The sequence below is a fragment of the Cyprinodon tularosa genome, unplaced genomic scaffold (assembly GCF_016077235.1).
Source record: "Cyprinodon tularosa strain WSP-4 unplaced genomic scaffold, ASM1607723v1 ctg516, whole genome shotgun sequence".
Classification (NCBI taxonomy): domain Eukaryota; kingdom Metazoa; phylum Chordata; class Actinopteri; order Cyprinodontiformes; family Cyprinodontidae; genus Cyprinodon; species Cyprinodon tularosa.
The window spans coordinates 362,167-384,197 of record NW_024039248.1 but is presented as its reverse complement, the minus strand read 5'-3'; the positions used below and the strand labels follow the sequence as shown (position 1 = coordinate 384,197).

The following is a 22,031-nucleotide window of genomic DNA, read 5'->3' as shown; positions in this document are numbered from 1 at the left end:
CAAGATCTGCCTCCCATTCTACTTTTAGAAATTCTAGGAACCACTAGTAAACCTGCAGATTGAGAGCGAAGTGCTCTGTTAGGAACATAAGGAACAATCAGATCTCTGATATCAGATGGAGCATGGCCATTTAAGGCTTTATATGTGAGAAGGAGGATTTTAAATTCAGCTTCTATCTTAAAACCTGAGAAGGAGTTAAAATCCGCCCTCAAACCGTGTCGGAGAGCAAATGAACCGGAGACACTGGTCTTGACTAGGGGGATTTTTTTTTTTTTTTAAACCTTTAGTTATCTTTAAAAAATGTGTGAAATGTAAAACTGCGTCAGTGGAGCTGACAGGAACAGAGCTCGGCTTAATAAAAGCACATTTAGTCTCTGAGAGGTTGTTTTGTGCCCAATCTTCACACCAGAGCAAAAATAATTACCAAGTCATCCCACTGCAAAGGACTCTTTTCTGTTCACCCTTTTCTAATTAACCGTGGCAGGCAAACCTGGCCTCTGTGTTTCCCAATTCAGGCCTTGCTTGCATAGTGTAAATATACCTGTCTCTTAAATTAGCTCTTTACTTTGTGTTCCTGGACAAAGCATGATACGTTCAGGTCCCTGCTTCAGTTATAGTAAACCTGAGCTGCAGTGGGCTCCAGCAGAGTCACTAAAGTTGCTCATAAAAACATTTTTCTGTTGTTTTTATTTTTTTCTTGCCACATTCTTTCCAGTTATGCGTTCAGGAAGGCTGCCAGCACTAATCTCTCACAGTTTTAGCACAGAGGCTCATTTAAAATGAGTGTTGAACCTTTTCAAAATAATATTTTTTGCTACTGTAATTGGGGAAAGCATGTAATGAGCTATATAATATAATGAAACAAAACATGCAGAAATAGTAGTCCTAGCCTGTATACGTGAGGTTTTGAGTTAGAATCCGCCCTCAAACAGCGTCAGAGGCTAAATGAACTGGAGACACTGGTGTTTTTCCATAGTAAAACCTTATGTTGTAAAACTGCGTCAATGGCACTGATAGGAGCAGAGCTCAGCTAAACATGATACAGACTCTTCATCAGGATGAAGATGAGCTGCATCAGGTCCTTCCTTCTTCCTGCTGTAACCTGCAGCTGGTCAGAAGTTCAATTCAGTTTATTTCTATAGCTCCAATTCACAACACGTCATCTCAAGGCACTTTCCAGTTCACCAGATCATCCCGTCAGATTGATACAAAGTTTTCTATCTAAGGGAAACCATTAGCCTGGGTGCCATTCCGAACTTAGTCCCGCCCACAAGGTTTGAGTTCGGGGAAGTTCGGTCTGGCTCTGCTCCATAGTAGCGTGAGTATTATCGCCTACTGTCAGGCGATCCAATCAAATTGTCAGGGCGGGCTTTATACGATGATGGACAGATGATCAAGAGTAACGTAATCAACCACGTGACCAAAGCGCGCTTGGGTGACAACAACAATGGCTGCCGCTGGAGAGTTTGGATGAGTAGATTCTGCTATTAGGTCTGTTCTAGAAGATATCGACAGCAAATTAATTTTAAAAGAGGAACAGAGAAACGCGATCAAGTCTCATCTTCTTATTCTAGGCGTGCAACTGCACGCTTTGATTTTTGTGGACAACAACTATGCCTCGCTTAACATACGTCACGCACTCCGTTGCTCTTATTGGTTGTAGGTCTATCCAATTGAGTGCAGAGGCATTTTTTTTCCTGGTTCGTTCGAAACACGCCCCATAATCACAGCTCTATGGAGCAGAATCAGACTCATATTCTGACTAGAATTGAGTCGGACTACGTCAGGCTAGGAAACCATTGACTTATTTTACCTCCAGAGGTTTCGTAAAGGAAGCTCTAAATGGGAAAAAACCTGTTAGTTTAAAGAATGAGAACAGAAGGCCTGGGATAATTTATGCCCTCAAGTTTACAACAAAATTGAGAAAAAATGTATGAAGTGGGGAGTACCAATATGGCGGCCACTCTTTTTGGGATATCGGCAATCCAAAATAACCAGTGAATAAATAGAGATCAGTGGTATCTGAAATAACATTCATACCAGAAAAAATCGTGTCACCTTCTTTTTCTGACATACGAAGTGACATATCTCATCTCTAAAAATAAATATGAATAAAAATGAATTTCAGATCTCCATAATCCAGTCGTCGTAATTGAAATGTGATCCTTTTCTCCTTCTAGCCAGCAGCCAACTGCAGGGGTAGCGTACACTCATCCTACCACTGTGGCCAGTTACACAGTTCATCAGGCTCCTGTCGCTGCCCACACTGTGGCAGCAGCCTATGCTCCGACTGCTGCCGTCGCCGTGGCGAGGCCTGCGCCCGTCGCCGTGGCAGCCGCGACTGCTGCAGCCTATGGGGGATACCAGCCAACCCATGCTACAACTGATTACGGCTACGCGCAGCGCCAGGCGGAGGTCCCTCCACCGCCTCCACCCGTCACCTCTCAGAACTACCAGGTAACCGCCATCTTTTTTGTCCCACGGCTATAAGCTAATGGATACAAGCTGAACACAGTTATTGACCTGCAATCCTGATCATTTGATATAAAAAAATAGGTTTTTATGAATTGGATGCTTTTTGGTTTTTCTTAGAAATTCAGAAAAGTTCCAATCACTCTTTATCTATTAAAAAGGTCAATCAGAAGATATTTGTCCATTTAAAACAACCTCTTTATGTTCAGAGTGAACCCTACATGTTAAACATTGTCTGACAACAAAATATCTGCTGCTTCTCTGCTTTAGAAGATGAGGAAGCAGCCCTAAAGTTCTGCTTTTCTCTGCAGGACTCCTACTCTTATGTTCGCTCCACAGCTCCAGCTGTAGCCTACGACAGTAAGCAGTACTACCCGCAGCCGTCTGTCACCGCGGCCGTCGCTGCTGCACAGCCGCAGCCCAGCGTGGCAGACTCTTACTACCAGACAGGTATGCTCAGAGTTCCTAATCTTTCAGTAGAGTTTATTGGTGCGCCCTCAGCTGTTGCTACATATAAGATACAGACTTAACCGTCAGTCTTTGCTCCTTTAAACTAGGGCTGCAACAACGAATCGATAAAATCGATAAAAATCGACTTTTAAAAGCGTTGACAACGAATTTCATCATCGATTAGTTGTGTTGTGCGATTATTGCGTCATCCGCCGCGCCGTCATCACTGCCTCTTGACTGAAAGAGGAAGAAAAAAAAATATGGCAGAGCGAGTCAGCGCCGCAGGTACAGTGTTGCCAACTCAGCGACTTTTCAGACCCCTCCAGCGACTATTTTTAAAAAAAACGACTAGCGACAAATCTGGCGACCTTTTTCGGTGTCACTGGCGGCTTTTGGAGACTCTTACGTGAAAGCATGTATCGTTCCTACTCTGCCGTGGGGCGCCTCCCCCCCGCTCCCGCAGGAGTCCCTCTCAGCGCTGCAGTCAGAGCCTCAGCGTCCAGACTGCAAATGAAGCGGGCATGCACCGGGATTGACGGCGCAAATTGATCACAATAATTAAAATAGCCTGCGCGTTGTAAAGCGAAAAAAGTGATAACATGCAACTTTTTTCAAAAGAAATTAACATGGCACGGAACCACCATGTTTGTTTGGTTTTAAAGTGGGGAAACGTAACGTTAGTTTCTCAGGTAGCTCATCTGATGCTTTCCTTACCGTGTTAGTAGGTTACAGACAGTGATAAGGTTGGCGACTTATTTTACTTTTAATTTCATTTGAATTAGCTTAAGCAGCGTTTACATTTACTTTATAAATAAATTAACTTGCAAATTATGAGGGCAAGGCTTTTAAAGTTTAAATCTTCTGGCAAAGATAAAGTAAAGAAGATCCTGCAATTTATGGAAGTAAAGCAGAATAAAATCCAGCAAGATCAGTAATATGTCAATTAATTATATGCCACATTCCCATGTAAATTGGAGTCTTTGGAGGATGTGTTTTTTAGCTCCCCTAGTTCTCTCATTTTTATTCCAAATACAATTTATAATTTGAATCACAGGGCTATTTTTATCTCTATGGTTCAGTATTTTCTCAAGCAGCAACTTTAACTGCTATACTTTCCTGTCTTAAAAGGCAGAACTCTTCTAGTCTAAAAAAACTCATTTGTTTAAATGGGGGGCCCTATTGTTTGAACCCCTTAGGGGCTTTTAAAAACAAAAATGTCTTTTTTTGCGCTTTATGAAACAAAGTACCCTATATTTTGTGGATGTACAGCTACATTTCTCATGTAAGTTTGCGTAGTTTTAACACAAACATTTATTTTTTCATATTGCACCAGTACAGTTAATGAGAAACCTGTACTTGTGTGCTTGTTTGTTCTGTCTAAAATGTTCATTTTGGAATAAAGAGGTTAATATAAAAAATATTTTTTGTCCGATTCATCGATTAATCGAAAAAATAATCGGCCGATTTATCGATTTTTTAAATAATCGTTAGTTGCAGCCCTACTTTAAACCTAAATGTACAATCGTGAAACCTTTCCTACTTGAAATGTCTCCAGTCTTTCAAATTAGGGGAGTAAATAAATCAATTCTATGATGGACGAGCTAATCCCTTTGATGAAAAAATAAACCCATTGGTTCCCATCATCATATTTTATAACCCTTTCCCACTGGCTGAAAAACCTTGAACCTGGTAACAATTAGAGGTGAGTATTGGCATTAGGGTTGTCACGATACTAAACTTTTCAACTCGATACCGATGCTAAGTAAAATATTCGATACTCGATACCCTTTTCGATACCAATGGAATAAATACAAAGACTCTAAAATTCAGCAGAAATATTTTCATTACTAAAAAAATACAAGAAATGAATAAAAAAACAATAAGAATAATATTTTGAGGTTGTATGCTGTGCACAATATTAAGCAAGCTTGATAAAAAACTTAAAATTAAAATTAAGTGTTCCTTCCTTGGCTAAAAGTGTTCCTTCCTTGGCCAAACCAGGTAAACAAAAATAACACTCGTCAGCTGCACCTGTTACAAAAAAAGTCTGAAACTGAAAAATGCACAGAATTATTCAATCACACAGTGTTCAGAAAGTGATTTTCCACTATTCTGCACTTTAGATGGCTGTATCGATACTTTTGAAAATGAGTATTGTATCCGGATACAACGTTTCAGTATCGATACTTTTTTGAGTATCGATACTTTTGACAACCCTAATTGGCATGAGTGTTGCGATTCGATACATGTCGCGATACTTGGGTCACGATACGATATTATCACGATATTGCAGTATCACTATATATTGCCATATTTTCCCCAGCTATCAAAATCAAATGATGAGATAAAACAGCAAGTGCTGTATATTTTGATCAGAAAATATTGATTAGGTATTATTTTCCATGTTGTTTGGGGTTTTCTTCCACTGAGACTGCCTCAAATACAGATTTGGTGCTGCACGCACAGTTAAAGGGCTCCACAGCGCTTTCTGCCAGAGTGGTGGTGCAGAGGTAGCCCATTTTCCCATCAATGTTTTATGTAACCATTTTTTTTTTTAAATGGATACTAAGAATTGAAAGATCGATATTATATTGGGCAGCAGAATATCACGATATATCGCCAAAACGATTATTTCTCACACCCCTAGTAACAATGAGCTTTTAGTAGCAGTGGGAACAGCTCACTGACGCGTGTCTACCGGGTCAAATGACTCAAAAAGCGGCTCGCGTTAAAATCACCTCAGCTGTGATCGGCACGCTGTGGTAACCCCAGGCCCACTAAATTACGTGATACCATTGAACGCAACGTATGGATGTTAACACACTGTACCAATCACTTCTGATCTAACAAGAAGAAAGATCTCTGTAAACATTCGATAAACGTGGAGCGGCTCTGGTGAGATAAAAGAACGAAACAATAAAGAACACCAACTACGCCCTGGCGTCCTTACATGCTGCTTTCCATTGTTTACTTTCCTGATTTCTGTCGAACTGGTGACATCATCAACGCTAACCCAGCGTGGTGATGTCATCAGACATGCAGCGTGCACGGGGTCAGAGGCCACACAGCTGCCGGCAAGGGGTTAGACCAGCTTTTTTTTGCCAGTGGGAAGGGAGCCAAATGCTCCAGCTTTTGGGAAGTGGATACGACAAACGATAGTCTGATCAGAAATTACAGACGCAGGAAACGAGATGTTGAGGTTCGTCACACTGCTAACTAGAATCATCAATGAAAATCGTGTGGCACGGTAGGGAAACTGACTGTGGGGAGATGAGGCGGTTTGATCATGTGCTCTTTATGTAAGAACTGAACCACGCTGAGCCCTACTGACGAACTACTACCAGTTTAGCACGGCTCGGTTGTGTCTTGCACAGTCCCGTTCAGTTTTGCGTATCATTTACGCTCAACAGTTATCTTGGTTACCGTGCTCAGACCAATCTAGGCACGGTTTCAAAAGAATGTATAAATAGGGCTTTTATTATTAATATCATTAGAATAATGCTATTTTAGTTTTCACACCTGATGTCTTTTAGAGCTTAGAAATAAAATGAAGAATCATATTTCTGTTTTTCTTTGACTTGATATCGGTTTAAATAATTCTGTGTGTAGATTTTATCGCAGTATATAGACCGTAAGCTTTTAAACGGTATCCTTAGACACTTTTTGATCTTGCGAACATCGCATCGTCATCTACATATCATCATGTCGGGATAGAGCTGCTGATTTATGGTTCCAGTGAAATTCAAACAGTATAAATGGCAGGACCGGGTCCTCCTACTGCTGCCATAAAGAAGGCTCCTTCACAGCCTCCCTCAACCTGACGGGGGTCAGAGCTCAGGGCTGGTAGGAGCGTTTCAAAGGGGAATGGTTGAGGCCCCGTCCACACGAAGTCAAACCCTGGCCTAAACGCATACATTTTTCACCAAACCAGCCTCTCATCCATACGAAGCCGGCGTTTCGGGGGTCTGTAAACGATCTTTTTTTTATTAAGCCTTCAGAGTGGGAAGATTTTGAAACGCCGTTTTCGCGTTTCCATCTTTAAGCATTTTTTTTCTTGCACGCATGCGTCATAGCGTCGCCTCTAAACACGCATGCGCGACACAGTATCGCAACAACAATGGCGCCGTACTGTGTTGAATGGTTGCTGCTCATGCTACTCACCCTGCTGTCGGGCTTACAACAGAATCTTCTTCTTCTGGAATATCTCCAGGAAGAACAGAGCAATATCGACCACATAGTTCAGCACCTGAATTTGACTGAACCACGAAAATGGACCCGCAGGGGGTTTTCCGGTTTGGTTGTTGTATAAATATTAGTGCTCATGCCCAACATTTCGTGGCCTGTTTTCGCCTATTTTTGCTTTGGTATGCCTGGCACAGGCCTGGCATACATTTTGCAGCGTTTTCATGCATTCGTGTGGTCGATCACATTTATTTTACGTCTCCGTCTTTACGACAAACATTCTGGAAAATATTAGCCTTTCGTGTTCGTTTTGACTTCGTGTGGACGGGGCCTGAGACTATGGCAGGTTTGCCAGTGATGGCGTGTCTGATTAGCAGTGGGCCTTTTGGTGCGCTTGTTGTGCATGGCGGGTCGACAGAGGCTGAGCAGATTTTCCATCAGTTCCGTTCTGTTTTAAGTTCGCCATCTTGGCTGCATTAAATCTGTATTTCTGTCTTGTTTTTTGCTTCTAGCTCCCAAACCGGTATACAGCCAAGGTGTGACCTCGTACACCCAGAGCCAGCAAAACCGCCAGGTGACCGTCATAAAGCCCGCCGCTGCCAGTCCAGCTTCATCCACCTTCTCCATCTTCCCTGTGACCTCCACCGTCCAGCCGGTGGCGGCCGCAGCCTCGGTCGTTCCCTCTTACTCCCAGAGCCCAACATACAGCACCAACGCCGTCACATACTCTGGTAACTTTTCCATCATCAGAGCCACCACTGGCCCCATGTTCTCAACCAATAGTCACCCTCATAGTTAAGGCAACACTTAAGGTTTTTGGCCTGATGATAAAGTTGGTGTTTAAAACCGCTGGAATGCTGGTTGCAGCTCGTCATCTCACTCTGCAACTAATTAACCTTTGACATATAAAAAAAGTTGTTGTCTTAAATATTTTAAGATCATTTAAATATTTATTTTGTGTCTAAAGTGAACTGCAGAGCTAACATTCTACCCTGAACACCTTTATGAAGACTCTGATGGTTGGGTGTTATTAAAGCTCTTCTTTCTGCAGCCGTAAAGAAGTAAACACAGTTTATAAATTCAAGCAGGGACCTTCTCTTCACTGGATGTTAGCAGACAGCTGTCAGAACTGATGCCTCTCTCCTCGCTGACACTAGTAGGACTGAGACCCAATATGTCTTCCTTTATAGCTAAGAGAGAATCTTCTAGTGACCTAATGGACGTGTTTCTCTTGTAAAATTATGTTTTACATTTGTAGGTAATCGTTGCTCAAAACGAAAGATGAATCTTGCAAAAAATTGAGGGATTAATGCTACGTTCACACGTAACAGGCTTCAGGCAGCAGAAGCAGCAGGGGAAAACCTCCAAGAGGCGACTGGGCAGCTGCTGCTTGAGGTTCCCAGTTACAGCGCAACGCCGCTATGTGGGGGCCTGAGCGGCTCCAAATAATATTTTAAGGAAGGATGGTAATCTGGTTTTCAGGTGCACTTTCTCACTTAGAGATATATTAAACTAACTTTTTACCCACTGATCACAGCAGATATAGCAAAGCTGCTCTCTGCCATTGAACACAGGAGCAGCAGAACAATCAGGCGTGTCTGGACACAATTTACTGGGCGCTAGGGTTAGTGTTTGATGTGCTTCAGGAGAGTCAAAGCTGCTCTAGAGGCATGGTGTGAGCGTAGCATAAGAAATAATCTGCAGTTAAGCATCAGTTTATTGGTTCAGGTCATGATTTGTTCTTAGAATCAACTTTCCTACCAAACAAGCCCACTCATTAGACTCCATCGAACAGGTTTAAGTTCCCTTTTCTGTTGTTGTTCCTCGATCCAAACTATAATCTGAAACCTGGCGGACGTCTTAAACGAGCCCCGCCCACCAGTAACCACGGGGAGTGATCAGGATTCATGTGATGCTGTGTTTCTGCTCCAGGAACCTCCTACTCGGGCTACGAAGCAGCCGTGTACTCTGCAGCCTCCAGCTACTACCAGCAGCAGCAGCAGCAGAAGCAGGCGGTAGCAGCGGTGGCAGCGACGGCCGCCTGGAGTGGAAACACGTTCAATAAGAAGCCCACCTTCCAGAACAAGCAGCTCAGACCCAAGCAGCCACCTAAACCCACTCAGATACACTACTGTGACGTCTGCAAGATCAGCTGTGCCGGCCCCCAGGTAAGTCTGCACTACTGATGCTGCTAGCGTCATGGCTATCTGAACGCTGCTAAAACTCAGCAGAGAACCACCGTGAGGCGTTCAGAGTCACCAGCAAAGACTCCTTTCTAAACGTGTCTGATATATTTGGCATACATTCCATTATCACCTCCATCCCAACATCAGACCTACAAGGAGCATCTGGAAGGCCAGAAGCACAAGAAGAAGGAAGCCGCGCTGAAGGTGTCTCAGGGCAGCAGCAGCAGCAGCAGTGGAGGAGGAGCGTTGGCCCGAAACGCTCAGAACCAGCTTCGCTGCGAACTCTGCGACGTTTCCTGCACTGGAGCTGATGCGTACGCCGCCCACATCCGAGGAGCCAAGCACCAGAAGGTTCGGTTTATTCCCATCTCTCACACGCCTCGGTTCAACGCCTCACATCTGCTTTCGTTAGAAAGCTGAAATGTTCTGGGTTCTTGTTCCAGGTTGTGAAGCTTCACACCAAACTGGGGAAGCCCATCCCCTCCACAGAGCCCAGTATGGTCGCTCAGACTTCCGCCTCCAGCGCGTCTGCTGCTGGTAAGACCACCCTGAGCAGTTCCAGCGCTGCCAGCACGTGTCTGTCCTCCACCTCCAGCTCTGGCGCCCCCTATCTGAAAGCTGTCGGTACAACCAGCAGCGGTGCGGCTGCTAATAAAAACCCGGCGAGCGGCGGCCTCTCTGCTGCCGGCTCTGCATCTGCTGGGAAGAAAATCGGCGCCCCCAAGATTAATTTTGTCGGTTGGTGATCGTTCTCTGTTCTGATCCTTCCATTTTAGCCTCATTTAGATTTTTAGCTTCTTTTATTTGATGTTTTTCCTTTTTTTTATATAATCCAGCTGGAAGTAAATTACAGACCACGTCAAAGATGGAAGAGACGAGAGAAGAAGGGAAAGGCGATGTCACTAAGCCCGCCACGCCCTCCTCTGGCTCCCCAGACGCTAAATCTGATGCCTGTGACTCTCTGTCGGCCTCGGCGCTCATCGCCCTGCAGAGTGACGTCCAGCCTGTGGGCCACGACTACGTCGAGGAGGTAAGTCTTTATCAGAGGTGTCAGAAGTATTAATGTTTATTACTCCAGTAGAAGCATAAATCCCACTGTTTAAAAAACACTATTGTAGAGGTTAAGAGGATCAACTTTATCGTTTTACTCAACTAAAAGTGTAAAAGTAGCATTTTTTAAAACTACTAGAAGTAAAATTAATGCAGGAAGAAATGTTGAGGACACAAGCTTTATTGCACTACCCTCCTATCATTCTGGATGATAACTTCCTTATACTTAAGTTTTTTAACTAAACTGCAAAAAAATTTTATCTACATATTTGTTCTTTAAATACTTTTTTTCTGGAAATGAGCAGGTAAGTGAAACACTGCTAACAGAATAAGACGATTTACATTTAAAAATAGAAAAACCAGCTGCAGTCTCTTATTTCAAGTCCATAATAATTAATTATCTTTAAGGGTAAAAATGCTCATTCCATTGGGAGATCATCTTACTTTCCTACTCAAATTAAGGGAATAAAAATTTTATTTCCAGAATGATTTTGCAGTTTAATGCTAACAGTATCAAATTTAATTTGACATTATCTTGAAGAACTATTTATTTTGGTGCAGCACCGTTTACAACCAAAAAACAAATTTTCTGGATGAAATAACTTATTTTAATGGTTTTTGTTTTATACCAACAGGCCATAACAACATTATCTTATATGAAACAAAACAAAAATAACAACTCTATTGTTAGAATGTAAGCAGTAGAAAGTAGAAATATACAAAAATGTAAGGAGTAGATTTAAAATGTTGTCTAAAAAATAATTACTGCAGTAAAGTATTTGTACTTTGTTACTTGACACCTCTGGTCTTTATGAACTTAATCCTGCAGACGCTCAGCTGCTCCTCTGGATTCGAGTTGTTTTCTCAGTGTTACTTGAATGTTTTCCTGTAGGTGAGGAACGATGAAGGGAAGGTGATTCGCTTCCACTGCAAGCTGTGTGAATGTAGCTTCAATGATCCCAACGCCAAGGAGATGCATCTGAAGGGACGGAGGCACCGCCTGCAGTACAAGGTAAGACACTGACCCTTGGAGACACACATGGAGGCTGGTTTCTCCTCTGATGCTCAGTATTCAAGCTCCTTACAGGAGCCCTAAAGTGTAAGTAGATAAAAAAATATGTATATATGTATATGTTTTTTGAAAGCCTTATTTTGGAAGTGGTCGTTATTGGACAAGACATCCCATTGGGGATGTAACTAACGATTATTTTGCAAATCAATGAATCTGTTCGGATTAATAATCAGATAGCAAAAAGTTCCTTAAAGAGGATCTTTACAAAATTAAACCGGGTGAAACTGAAAATGTTCGTATTTCTTTACAATCTTGATATAATAACCGCTCTGTCAGCTAAAAGCGAGTTTTACAGTCTGCATACTCCAGTTAACAATTACTAAATTAGTTGATGGTTATTTTAATAATCGATTAATAATGAATAATCCGGTTATTTCAGCTCTACATCCTATTAAATATCTACAAATAATGCAATAAGACTGAAGTTTCTGCAAGATCTAAAATGCAGAAAAACAAATAAAATGATTAAAAAAACAAGAAATTCTTGTTAAAGAAAAACTTTTCTGAAGCCATTTTATTTTCCAACACAAAACCTGTGGTTGTAATCTTCATGGTGAAAACCTTATACACGTTAGAAGGTAAAGCCAGTAAGAGGAGCGATACATCACGAGAATAGAACTTAAATAATAGTGAGAAGTACATTAGAGGAAAATGACTCCTATTACAATAACAGCCACTTTTCAGGGCTGAACAGAAACAAACTAAATAAATATTTTCTTTCCCCGCTTTCCTATCAGGGATGAAAGATGAAATATTTCCAAATATTTTAGTCTGTATTGAAAAATATTTCCCTACATGTTTCCAGGGTTTTCATAAGCTTGTTGTCTTTCTATCTCTGATCCTGTTTTTGATCATCCTAACAGAGATGAGGTGAGATGAGACTGGCTGGTTTTTAGAAACTCTTGATGATGATTAAAGGAAAAGTCCAGTCAGCACGGAATAATCAATGGATCATTATTTATATCTAAAACTAATACATTCGCTGTGATTTAATTAATTTAGCGATAATCAGTAAAAAAAATATATATATTTTTGTCTGGGAGTGGCCATTTTTGCCCATACATAGCAACACCTCATGCCTGCCATCTTCCAGCAGTGACGTCACGGTGCGGTAAGCCTAGCGCCATTCTCCCCGCTTTACAAGCAAAATCAATGGGAAATACTAGACACATCTGCAATCAACAACAATTATTGAAGATTTCCAGAGGACTTCTTCCAGAGGACTGGATGTTGGAATACATCGGGTAAAAGGGGAAAAAACTTTAGTTATTTGACCTTCATGATTCATGATGCCATCGAACTTCTGGCCAGAGAAAAAACCTGTAATATGTAGCCAACATTTGGAAGAAGAATGTTTTAAGATGACTTGGATAATAGCGCGTTGTGACAAACACCAGATACAGCACTGGGACTTGCTCAACAGCCGATACCGCACCGTGACGTCACAAACCAGTAGGTGGCAGTAGTGTTCTTTGACAAACATGGATGCCTCCAGTAAAGCACATTCAAATGAAATGAAAACACTCATCATTTATTGAACAGTTGGTAATAATTTCATATTTAAAGTACTTTTAAAGTTTGAATTCTAAATGTGACCCGACTTCTCCTTTAAGTTGGATGATTGAATCTCCAGGTTTGAATTGTGGTCCAGTAAGGCGGTTCTGTAGAACAATGCTGGTTCTGTTAAAATTCATATCATGACTCTGAAGACTGATCAACGTCTGCAGGTTTACGGAAACTAAAATAAACATTGATCTATCCAGTGTGATACGCTTTCTAAGCTGTTTAACACCTTAAATATTACTACATATTCCTATGTTAAAACTGGTACGTTTAGTTCAAAGTGAAACAGAAGACGGCCTTCTGTGAATTACAGGGTTAAAATTCAGCTCTTCGATTGAGTGATGAGGATGAATCTGAGTCTAAAAGTGCCGATTGATGACAGATGTACAGTTTAACCTGCGGAAAGTAACTCAGTCTGCTGTTACAACAAACCTGCTTCTATTTAGCACAAAGTATCCTGAGATCACAGCAGTAAGCCTCGTTCTCTGATTTCTTTTGTAGAAGAAGGTCAACCCTGATCTGCAGGTCGAGGTCAAGCCCAGCATCCGGGCCAGAAAGATCCAGGAGGAGAAGATGAGGAAGCAGATGCAGAAAGAGGAGTACTGGAGAAGAAGGGAGGAGGAGGAGCGCTGGAGGATGGAGATGAGGTCTGGCTTTCTTCTGCACTCCATGCAAACCTGAACACATGCTTTACTGATCACCACTGCAGGTTGATTTGGTTTAGGCCTCATTGAGGGGAAATGTCTCGCTCAGTCTCCCATCCACATTTTTACATGTTCAATCCAATTCTGTGAATTTTAGATTTTCTGCAGAAATTTCTCTTTGTGTTAAATTTCTCATCATTACCTTTGATTTATTTATTTATTTTTTCTAAGATTCTTTCATAAACTCTTTGCAAGCAGGTATAAGTATCACATTTAAATCCCAAAAGGAAGCTTGAGACTAAAGAAACATCAGGAAAGCAGTAAATGATGTCAAAGGGCAGAATTCATACTGAAAACAAACACGTGACGGAAAATGTTTACACTGCCTATAGCCCCTTTTACAGTAGCCATTTGAAACCGTGCCGTGATTGGTCTGGGTACGGTAACCAAGGTAACTGTTGCGTGTAAACGCCACTGAACCGTGCCAGACACAAGCAAACCTTGCTAAACTGGTACTAGCTCAACAGTAGGGCTCTTTGTGGTTCAGTTGAGTCTCTGTTTTCAGTTAAGAACGAGCGCATAAGCAGAACGCATCATCTCCTATTTACAGTCAGCTGACCCATTTCGCAGGTTCTCCTGATTGTCCGGTGCAGGGACCAGATCTGCTTCGGTCAGATAAACTGTATTGCACCGGTTTCTTAAGGATCCGATCTCTTTTGGAGTTTTGACATATTATTACCTATATTTGCTATTATTTTACATTTCATTGGCGATCTAAAGTAGCAGAATGCAGAAAACAATCATTGTCAGTCTTGAAGGAAAGTACTGCGTTCTAGGACAGACTGAGCAAAAAGTCTCCGCGTATTTTTATTCTTTTTATTAAGATCTGAGGGCAGAGGAGGACAAATGGAACATCTTAAAAATGACTTTCAAAGTGATTTTAGACAAAGAAAGCAGTTATTCTACTTGTAGAAAATGAACGGTTGTTCTCGACATGAATTTATAAGTAGTGTAGCTTAATATGGCTAACTGAGCGAGCTAAAAGAGGCTAACCTGTTAGCTACTGATCACAGCTAGCCACAGCGCTACACGAGCTCTCCCCCTTTATATCACAGTCTAGTAGTTTGTTTACATAATCAGATCTTTTTCAGTTTTGTTATCACTCAGGTAAAACTTAATCGGTCATTAGATACGCTAAGGCTGCAGATGCTCCCGACCGTAAAACCGTAATGTTTTACATCAGGTGGCGACGTTCAGCCAATCATGTAGCGTAACGTCACTGGCATGAAGCAGGACCCGAGCAGATCTGGTACCTACAGCGGCTTTGCAATTCACCAGTTCACAACACGAACTTCTTCTCAGCCTGCGTACAATAAATGGCATCAAAAAAGCATGTTGAGACCTGGGATGATGCAGAGACTGAGGCTTTCATTGAAATTTGGGAGGAGGACGCTATCCAGACACAGAAGTTCCTGAATATTATGGGTGCCGCCATTTTTGTTTGCATAATTCCCACCTTGAGAGCTGCAGTATCGTAGAAACCCGATAGGAGGCGAGGAACCGTGCAAATTTCAGAAGGATAGCATAATTATTAGTTTAAAGACTTCAGATTGTGTGTTTCTTTTACTTTTTTTTTACTCTTAGTTTAAATATTCTATTTGCTATAATTAAGTTTATGATGAATTTGAAATGAAATGTATTATTATTATTATTATTATGTTTCCATCAGCGTTGGTTTGTCTCTTTTCAAAATGACTAAAAAGCTGATGGGCAGATTTTGCTGAGATTTTCAGAGAAGTTTGTGTAATCTGACCTGAAACAAAAGATTTAACCGTGGTGGTAGTAATGGATCATATCATAGAGAACTGTGATGGTTCCATTGAAAGGTCAACTCTATATCCACCAGGCTGCATAAAGAGAAATCTTTATGTAAATACACACAGTGAAACAGATCAAGAATTTATATATTTTATTAAGCGTGATACAAATCCAGATAAATGAATAACTATTTGTCACACAACTTGCAAAGTACCAGCTGTGTTGAAACACTGCATTTAAGGATGCAGAACAGCAGCAAAATATAGCAGAAAAATACAGTTATGTAGTTCAGCTCATTGATTATTTACTAACCGACTTTAAATGGTAAGAAAAAATGTTCTTGTATCCTCAGATTCCACCAGCTGTCTTTCTTTTTCTTTCAATTCTTCTGCTCTTTCTGCCCCCAACCCCCCCTGCTTTATAGATAATAAACCCCACCCTCAAGGTTAGTGCTGAATCTGGCCCTGCTTAAGGCAAAATATTAATAAAAAAAAAACTTCCAAGTTTCTTCTGGAAGAAACTGGAAGAACAAACCAAGATTTGAAAGAAACTTCTAACCATGAACTGTGGTGACGATCCGGATCAACTTCTGGATTCTGTTAATACAGGTTTTTAACTTAAGGTGGAAGTCCTAACATGTCGGGGGAGGGAAATTAGCTCAATGCTCTTTGGGTGCTTTTCTACCGTATTTTCACGACCATAAGGCGCACCGTACTAAAAGGCGCAGTCTCAGTTATGTGTCCCATTTCTGTATTTAACACACACATAAGGCGCACCGGACTATAGGGCGCGTTTTTTATATACAGGTACACGTCCTCTACTACCTTTAAATACCTCTACTGCGTATTTAAAAATACAGCCGGGGAAAAACTGAGTATGACTGTGCTTTATTCATGTATTTATTAAAAAGTATTAATCAAACCTGGCAGCTGGCCAGATGACACAGCGCTGTGATCACTCCTAAATTAACTTAAAATCCTGAAACCTGCCGACGGGTTTCCTACTTTTATGGGTGCCTGCAGTTTAAATTATTTAGATGAAAAACACCTGCCATCCACCGCGTGAACCCGGAGGCTTCCCAGCCTAGAGGCTGCTGATGAAAGGATTTCTCCTGTCGGCGCACCGCTGGTATGTGGGGGTCTGAGCGCCTCCGACAGAAATAGATAATCTGGATGAACTGACTGCAATTATTAAGTTTTCAGGTGGACTTTCTCACTTAAAAACATATTAAAACTACTTTATTCCCACTGATCACAGCAAATATAGCTGCAAGATTTAGATTATTTAGATGAAAAAACACCTGCCAGCCGCCGCGGTGAAGAGGAGGAGACCCGCCCAGAGGCTGCTGTTGAATTAAGTTTTCAGGTAGAAAAATACAGCGGGAGCAAAACTGAGTATGATTGTGCTTTATTCATGTATTTATTACAAAGTATTAATCGAACCCATCAAAGTCATCATCCTCTGTTTCTGAATTAAACAGCTGCGCTAAATCAGACATGCCAATTTCCCCTTCTTCGCTGTCAGTCACTTTCCGTGCAGCGCAGCTCCTCAGAAATAATGCCGGCTTTTGCGAAAGCTTGAACAACAGAGCCAGCAGACACGTTAGTCCATCTACAATCCATCCGCTAACTGTGGCGTAACTTGCCCGGCGCTGCCTTCCACTTATCCTGAAACTGTGGTCTCTGTCGGCCATCCATCGCTCCCATGCCGCTCGCAGCCTTACTTTGAACGGCCGCTTCACACTGATGTCGAGCGGTTGAAGCTCCTTTGTCAGACCCCCCGGGATAACGGCGAGCACAGTATCCATTTGATTCACTTTTTTTTCACATCGGCTGTGAGATGGGCACGCAGCGATGGTGATGCGTGGAAAAAACCACCTGGTCTCCTCACATAGGCTACACCTCCCTCAGCTACGCTTTCATCATCTCCTCATCCATCCAGCCTTTTCCATTTGCGTTAATATAATATGTCATCAGAGCGCTGTGTCTGTCTCGCTGTCAGCTCCCAGATCAGCTTCTCTGATTGGTTGATGCGGCGCGTCCAGCAGCAAAACTTCAATTTTTCCATCTCGAGCAGCAGCAGCGCGTTGGCAGATGCTTAAACGCTCCTGCTGCTCCAAACGCGCTGCAGGACCTTTTGCTGCGCCTATACGCGCGTCAACCATTTACTTTGCATGTAAACTCGCTGCTTCTGCTGCACCTGCTGGGTCCGGTTCACACCGATGTCGAGCGGTTGAACAGCGAGCACAGGGTTAATTTGTTTCCCCATGTTTTTCACATCAGCTGTGAGATGGGCACGCATGGAGTTACATATTAACAGTGATGGTGATGAGTGGAAAAAAAAAAACACCTGGTCTCCTTACAGGTGCTGGTCATAAAATTAGAATATCATGAAAAAGTAGATTGATTTCAGTAATTCCATTTAAAAAGTGAAACTTGTATATTATATTCATACATTACATACAAACTCATATATTTCAGATGTTTATTTTGTTTAATTTTGATGATTACAAATGACAACAAATGAAAATCTCAAATTCATCATATCAGAAAATTAGAATATGACTGAAGACCAATAAAAACAAAGGATTTATAGAAATGTTGGCCAACTGAAAAGTATGAACATGAAAAGTATGAGCATGTACAGCACTCAGTATTTAGTTGGGCCTCCTTTGGCCTGTATTACTGCAGCAATGCGGCGTGGCATGGAGTCGATCAGTCTGTGGCACTGCTCAGGTGTTATGATAGCCCAGGTTGCTCTAATAGTGGCTTTTAGCTCTTCTGAATTGTTGGGTCTGGTGTATTGCATCTTCTTCTTCACAATACCCCATAGATTTTCTATGGGGTTAAGGTCAGGAGAGTTTGCTGGCCAATTAAGAACAGGGATACCATGGTCCTTCAACCAGGTACTGGTAGCTTTGGCACTGTGTGCAGGTGCCAAGTCCTGTTGGAAAATGAAATCTGCATCTCCAAAAAGTTGGTCAGCTGCAGGAAGCATGAAGTGCTCTAAAACTTCCTGGTATGTGGCTCCGTTGACCCTGGACCTCAGAAAACACAATGGACCAACACCAGCAGATGACATGGCACCCCAAACCATCACTGACTGTGGAAACTTTACACTGGACTTCAAGCAACATGGATGAAGTGCCTCTCTTCTTTTCCTCCAGACTCTGGGACCTTGATTTCCAAAGGAAATGCAAAATTTACTTTCATCAGAGAACATGACTTTGGACCACTCACCAGCAGTCCAGTCCTGTTTCTCTTTAGCCCAGGCAAGACGCTTCTGACGCTGTCTGTGGTTCAAGAGTGGCTTGACACAAGGAATGCGACAGCAGAAACCCATGTCTTTCATACGTCTGTGTGTGGTGGTTCTTGAAGCACTCACTCCAGCTGCAGTCCACTCTTTGTGAATCTCCCCCACATTTTTGAATGGGTTTTGTTTCACAATCCTCTCCAGGGTGCGGTTATCTCTCTTGCTTGTACACTTTTTCGACCACATCTTTTCCTTCCCTTCGCCTCTCTATTAATGTGCTTGGACACTGAGCTCTGTGAACAGCCAGCCTCTTTAGCGATGACCTTTTGTGTCTTGCCCTCCTTGTGCAAGGTGTCGATGGTCGTCTTTTGGACAACTGTCAAGTCAGCAGTCTTCCCCATGATTGTGTAGCCTATAGAACTAGACTGAAAGACCATTTAAAGGCTTTTGCAGGTGGTTTGAGTTAATTAGCTGATTAGAGTGTGGCACCAGGGGCCATCAATTTTGAACCTTTTCACAATATTCTAATTTTCTGATATGATGAATTTGAGATTTTCATTTGTTGTCATTTGTAATCATCAAAATTAAACAAAATAAACATCTGAAATATATGAGTTTGTATGTAATGTATGAATATAATATACAAGTTTCACTTTTTAAATGGAATTACTGAAATCAATCTACTTTTTCATGATATTCTAATTTTATGACCAGCACCTGTACATTCAGCCACTCTTTCATCATCTCCTCAATGAGGTGGTCTCAAAAGTCGCAGTTACAACACACATAGGGCGCACCGCACCATAGGGCGCACTGCACATTTTGAGGGGAAAAAAAGACGTTTAAGTGCGCCTTATAGTTGTGAAAATACGGTAGTTTTCTCTGTTATTCTCCAACACGATGCCCCTCAAAGTGGCCCCAAAGGACTGCTCTGCTATCTGCATAAAATGAACTTACTGGGCTGACATGAAAAAACTCCAGGAGTGACTCCTGCGTCTTTTCTCTCTGAGCCCTGGATAAAAACCTTTTGATTTTAGTTTAAAATTAAGCTTTCTGCTCTAAAAATAGCAGCTTTGTGGGCGTTGCAGTTTGCAGTCTGGCTTTGCAATGCTTTTTAGCTTTATAACTAAAGGAAAAGCAGAAAAGGTCCAGATCACTGATCCTTTTTATTCTGCTCCATTTTTAAAACACTGACGCCGCCTGATGCCTCGTTAGAGCATAACATCTCTGTCAGAGCACAGCATAGAAGTAGACTGAGTAGATCTGCAGCTATGGAGAATTTTCTGCTGGACAGGGATGGATATTAATACCAGATCGGTCAATCTATAATATTTGGATCTAAATGATCCCATGGATCCTTGAATGTTGGTGAATTTGAAAAACTTATTACAAGGCCCTGGAAATTTTTGAAAAAGTACTATAAAGCTATATCAACCTGGAAAATCCTTGAAATGTTTCTTCATGTGTTTAACAGTGGTTGCAGAATTTGGGGGGTTTTTTTTGAGTCACCTTTTTAAACATTAGAGATGCCAAGAAGTGGACATTTTCACCTCTTGGATCAGATTTCAGCCAAAAAGGTTTTTTAAAGGTTGCTATTAAAAGTGCGGCTTTATATCATTCTTTACCAAATCCATTGTTTTGTTTCCATTGACATCAAATATTCATTTACCACATGATTGCCCCAGTTTGCATTTGAAGCTTCATTTAAACCTAATTTCTCCATCCATAGAGATTAGGGGTGTAAATCACATCCATCATGGCGATTCGATTCAGTATCGATTTCCTGACCCAACGATTCGATTATTTTCGATACTCAAGAATACACCACGATACGATTCCATTCGGTTAATTGTTTTTTTTTTTTTTTTTTTTTTTTTTTTTTTTTTTTTTTTTTTTTTTTTTTTTTACACCTTACAGGCTAGACAATGTTTCAAATTTGAAATAAATCAGTGAAAGCTTTAATATCGTTATGCATTTTTTTTGAGAAACAACAGCAAATAACAGAAGTAGAAAAGTTGCACTCCACCTATTCCTGTAATTCCTTTTTTGCATAAAAAAATACTGCACAAAATCAGTGCAATGAGTGCAATGCAATACCTCGGCTCCAGGCGTCCCGCCCCCTCCACAGACCGCTCCGCTGCTCCTCTCCCAAATTGTAACTGACCGCAGACAGGAGGGCGGCTTGGTTTGTTTTTATGACCGAATTTGCGGAAAACAACTTGTGAAGTTTGACCCGCTAGAAGAGCGAGGTGCGCGAGAACGCTGGGACCCTTTTTCCCCCTGGATCTCCGCTCTTTTTGGCCCTCATGTCCCTCCGTCGTCGGACTAAACTCGCCCCCACTTCCTCGCCGCCTCGGCCGTATCTAGACCCACAGCGTATAGCACAGACCACGCTTCAATATTGAGCATAAATCAAAAATGTCTGCGTCAAGCTCACTGCAACACACTGCTGTAAGAGGATAACCAGGAAGCGAGGTAGGAGGGCAAAATAGGTTTAGCGCCACCGCAGCACGAGAGGGGGAATTACGCCCAGGAGCAAATGGATAAAAATAGAGCGGAGGAAAAAAAAAACATGAATCAATTCTCTTGCGGACGTATCGATGCATCGGATCATTGTTGGATCGATGCATCGATACAAAACGATTATTATTTACACCCCTAATAGAGATGTCCATGTTTTGTAGATGTGAATGGTCTGAATGGCGCCTTTGTCTTCAGTCCACTTTTTTATTGAATCTGATTCAGCAGCTTCTAGTTTTATAGGTAATCTTCTGTCACTACAAACAGACATGCAGCTCCGTTTGCTCCTTGAGTTTGAGAGAATTGGTCTTAAAAAGTCCTTCAGTTTGATGTTAGTAGACGTGTGGGAACCTTGAAAGATGTTTAACTCCCAGCAGAGATATAAACCCTCCATTCTACGGAGGTTTATCCAGATTTTATCTCACCACTGTCCACAGATTTCTATTAAAACTGATTAAGTTTCAGATCCAGTGAAGGAAAAAAAGTTGATCTATAATCAATAATGAAAACATGTTGCAAACCTCCAGCCTGTACTGTAGTTCCTGCTGACGGAGGCGTACCAAGGCGCTCGCTTTAGCCTTAACTGTGTGACATCATCACCTAAGGTAGACTGTCTGCTCTGGATCTCAGGCGCTATGAAGAGGACATGTACTGGAGGCGCATGGAGGAGGAGCAGCTGCACTGGGATGGCCGCCGTTTGCCAGATGGCGGGTATCCACAGGGGCCGCCGGGCCCTCCCGGTCTACTGGGAGTCCGACCCGGTATGCCAGGTCTACAACCGCAGGGTCCAATGGTAAGTTTCCAGGACTTTTTACGCTTCTA

The 22,031-nt window shown here is 41.9% G+C and overlaps 1 protein-coding gene across 2 annotated transcripts in view; it reads left to right on the top strand.

Moving 5' to 3' along the window:
* Positions 1-22,031, top strand: part of zfr (zinc finger RNA binding protein) — a 37,270-nt gene that overhangs the window by 2,260 nt on the left and 12,979 nt on the right. For both annotated transcript variants that reach the window (XR_005282345.1, XM_038303662.1), the window contains exons 3-12: positions 2,181-2,457; positions 2,784-2,922; positions 7,617-7,835; positions 9,037-9,272; positions 9,438-9,641; positions 9,734-10,028; positions 10,127-10,320; positions 11,233-11,352; positions 13,477-13,622; positions 21,840-22,002. Coding sequence is in view for 1 of the 2 variants with exons in the window: in XM_038303662.1 (XP_038159590.1) it covers positions 2,181-2,457; positions 2,784-2,922; positions 7,617-7,835; positions 9,037-9,272; positions 9,438-9,641; positions 9,734-10,028; positions 10,127-10,320; positions 11,233-11,352; positions 13,477-13,622; positions 21,840-22,002 (1,993 nt within the window). In the remaining variant the exon portion in view is untranslated. The remainder of the gene's footprint in view (positions 1-2,180; positions 2,458-2,783; positions 2,923-7,616; positions 7,836-9,036; positions 9,273-9,437; positions 9,642-9,733; positions 10,029-10,126; positions 10,321-11,232; positions 11,353-13,476; positions 13,623-21,839; positions 22,003-22,031) is intronic.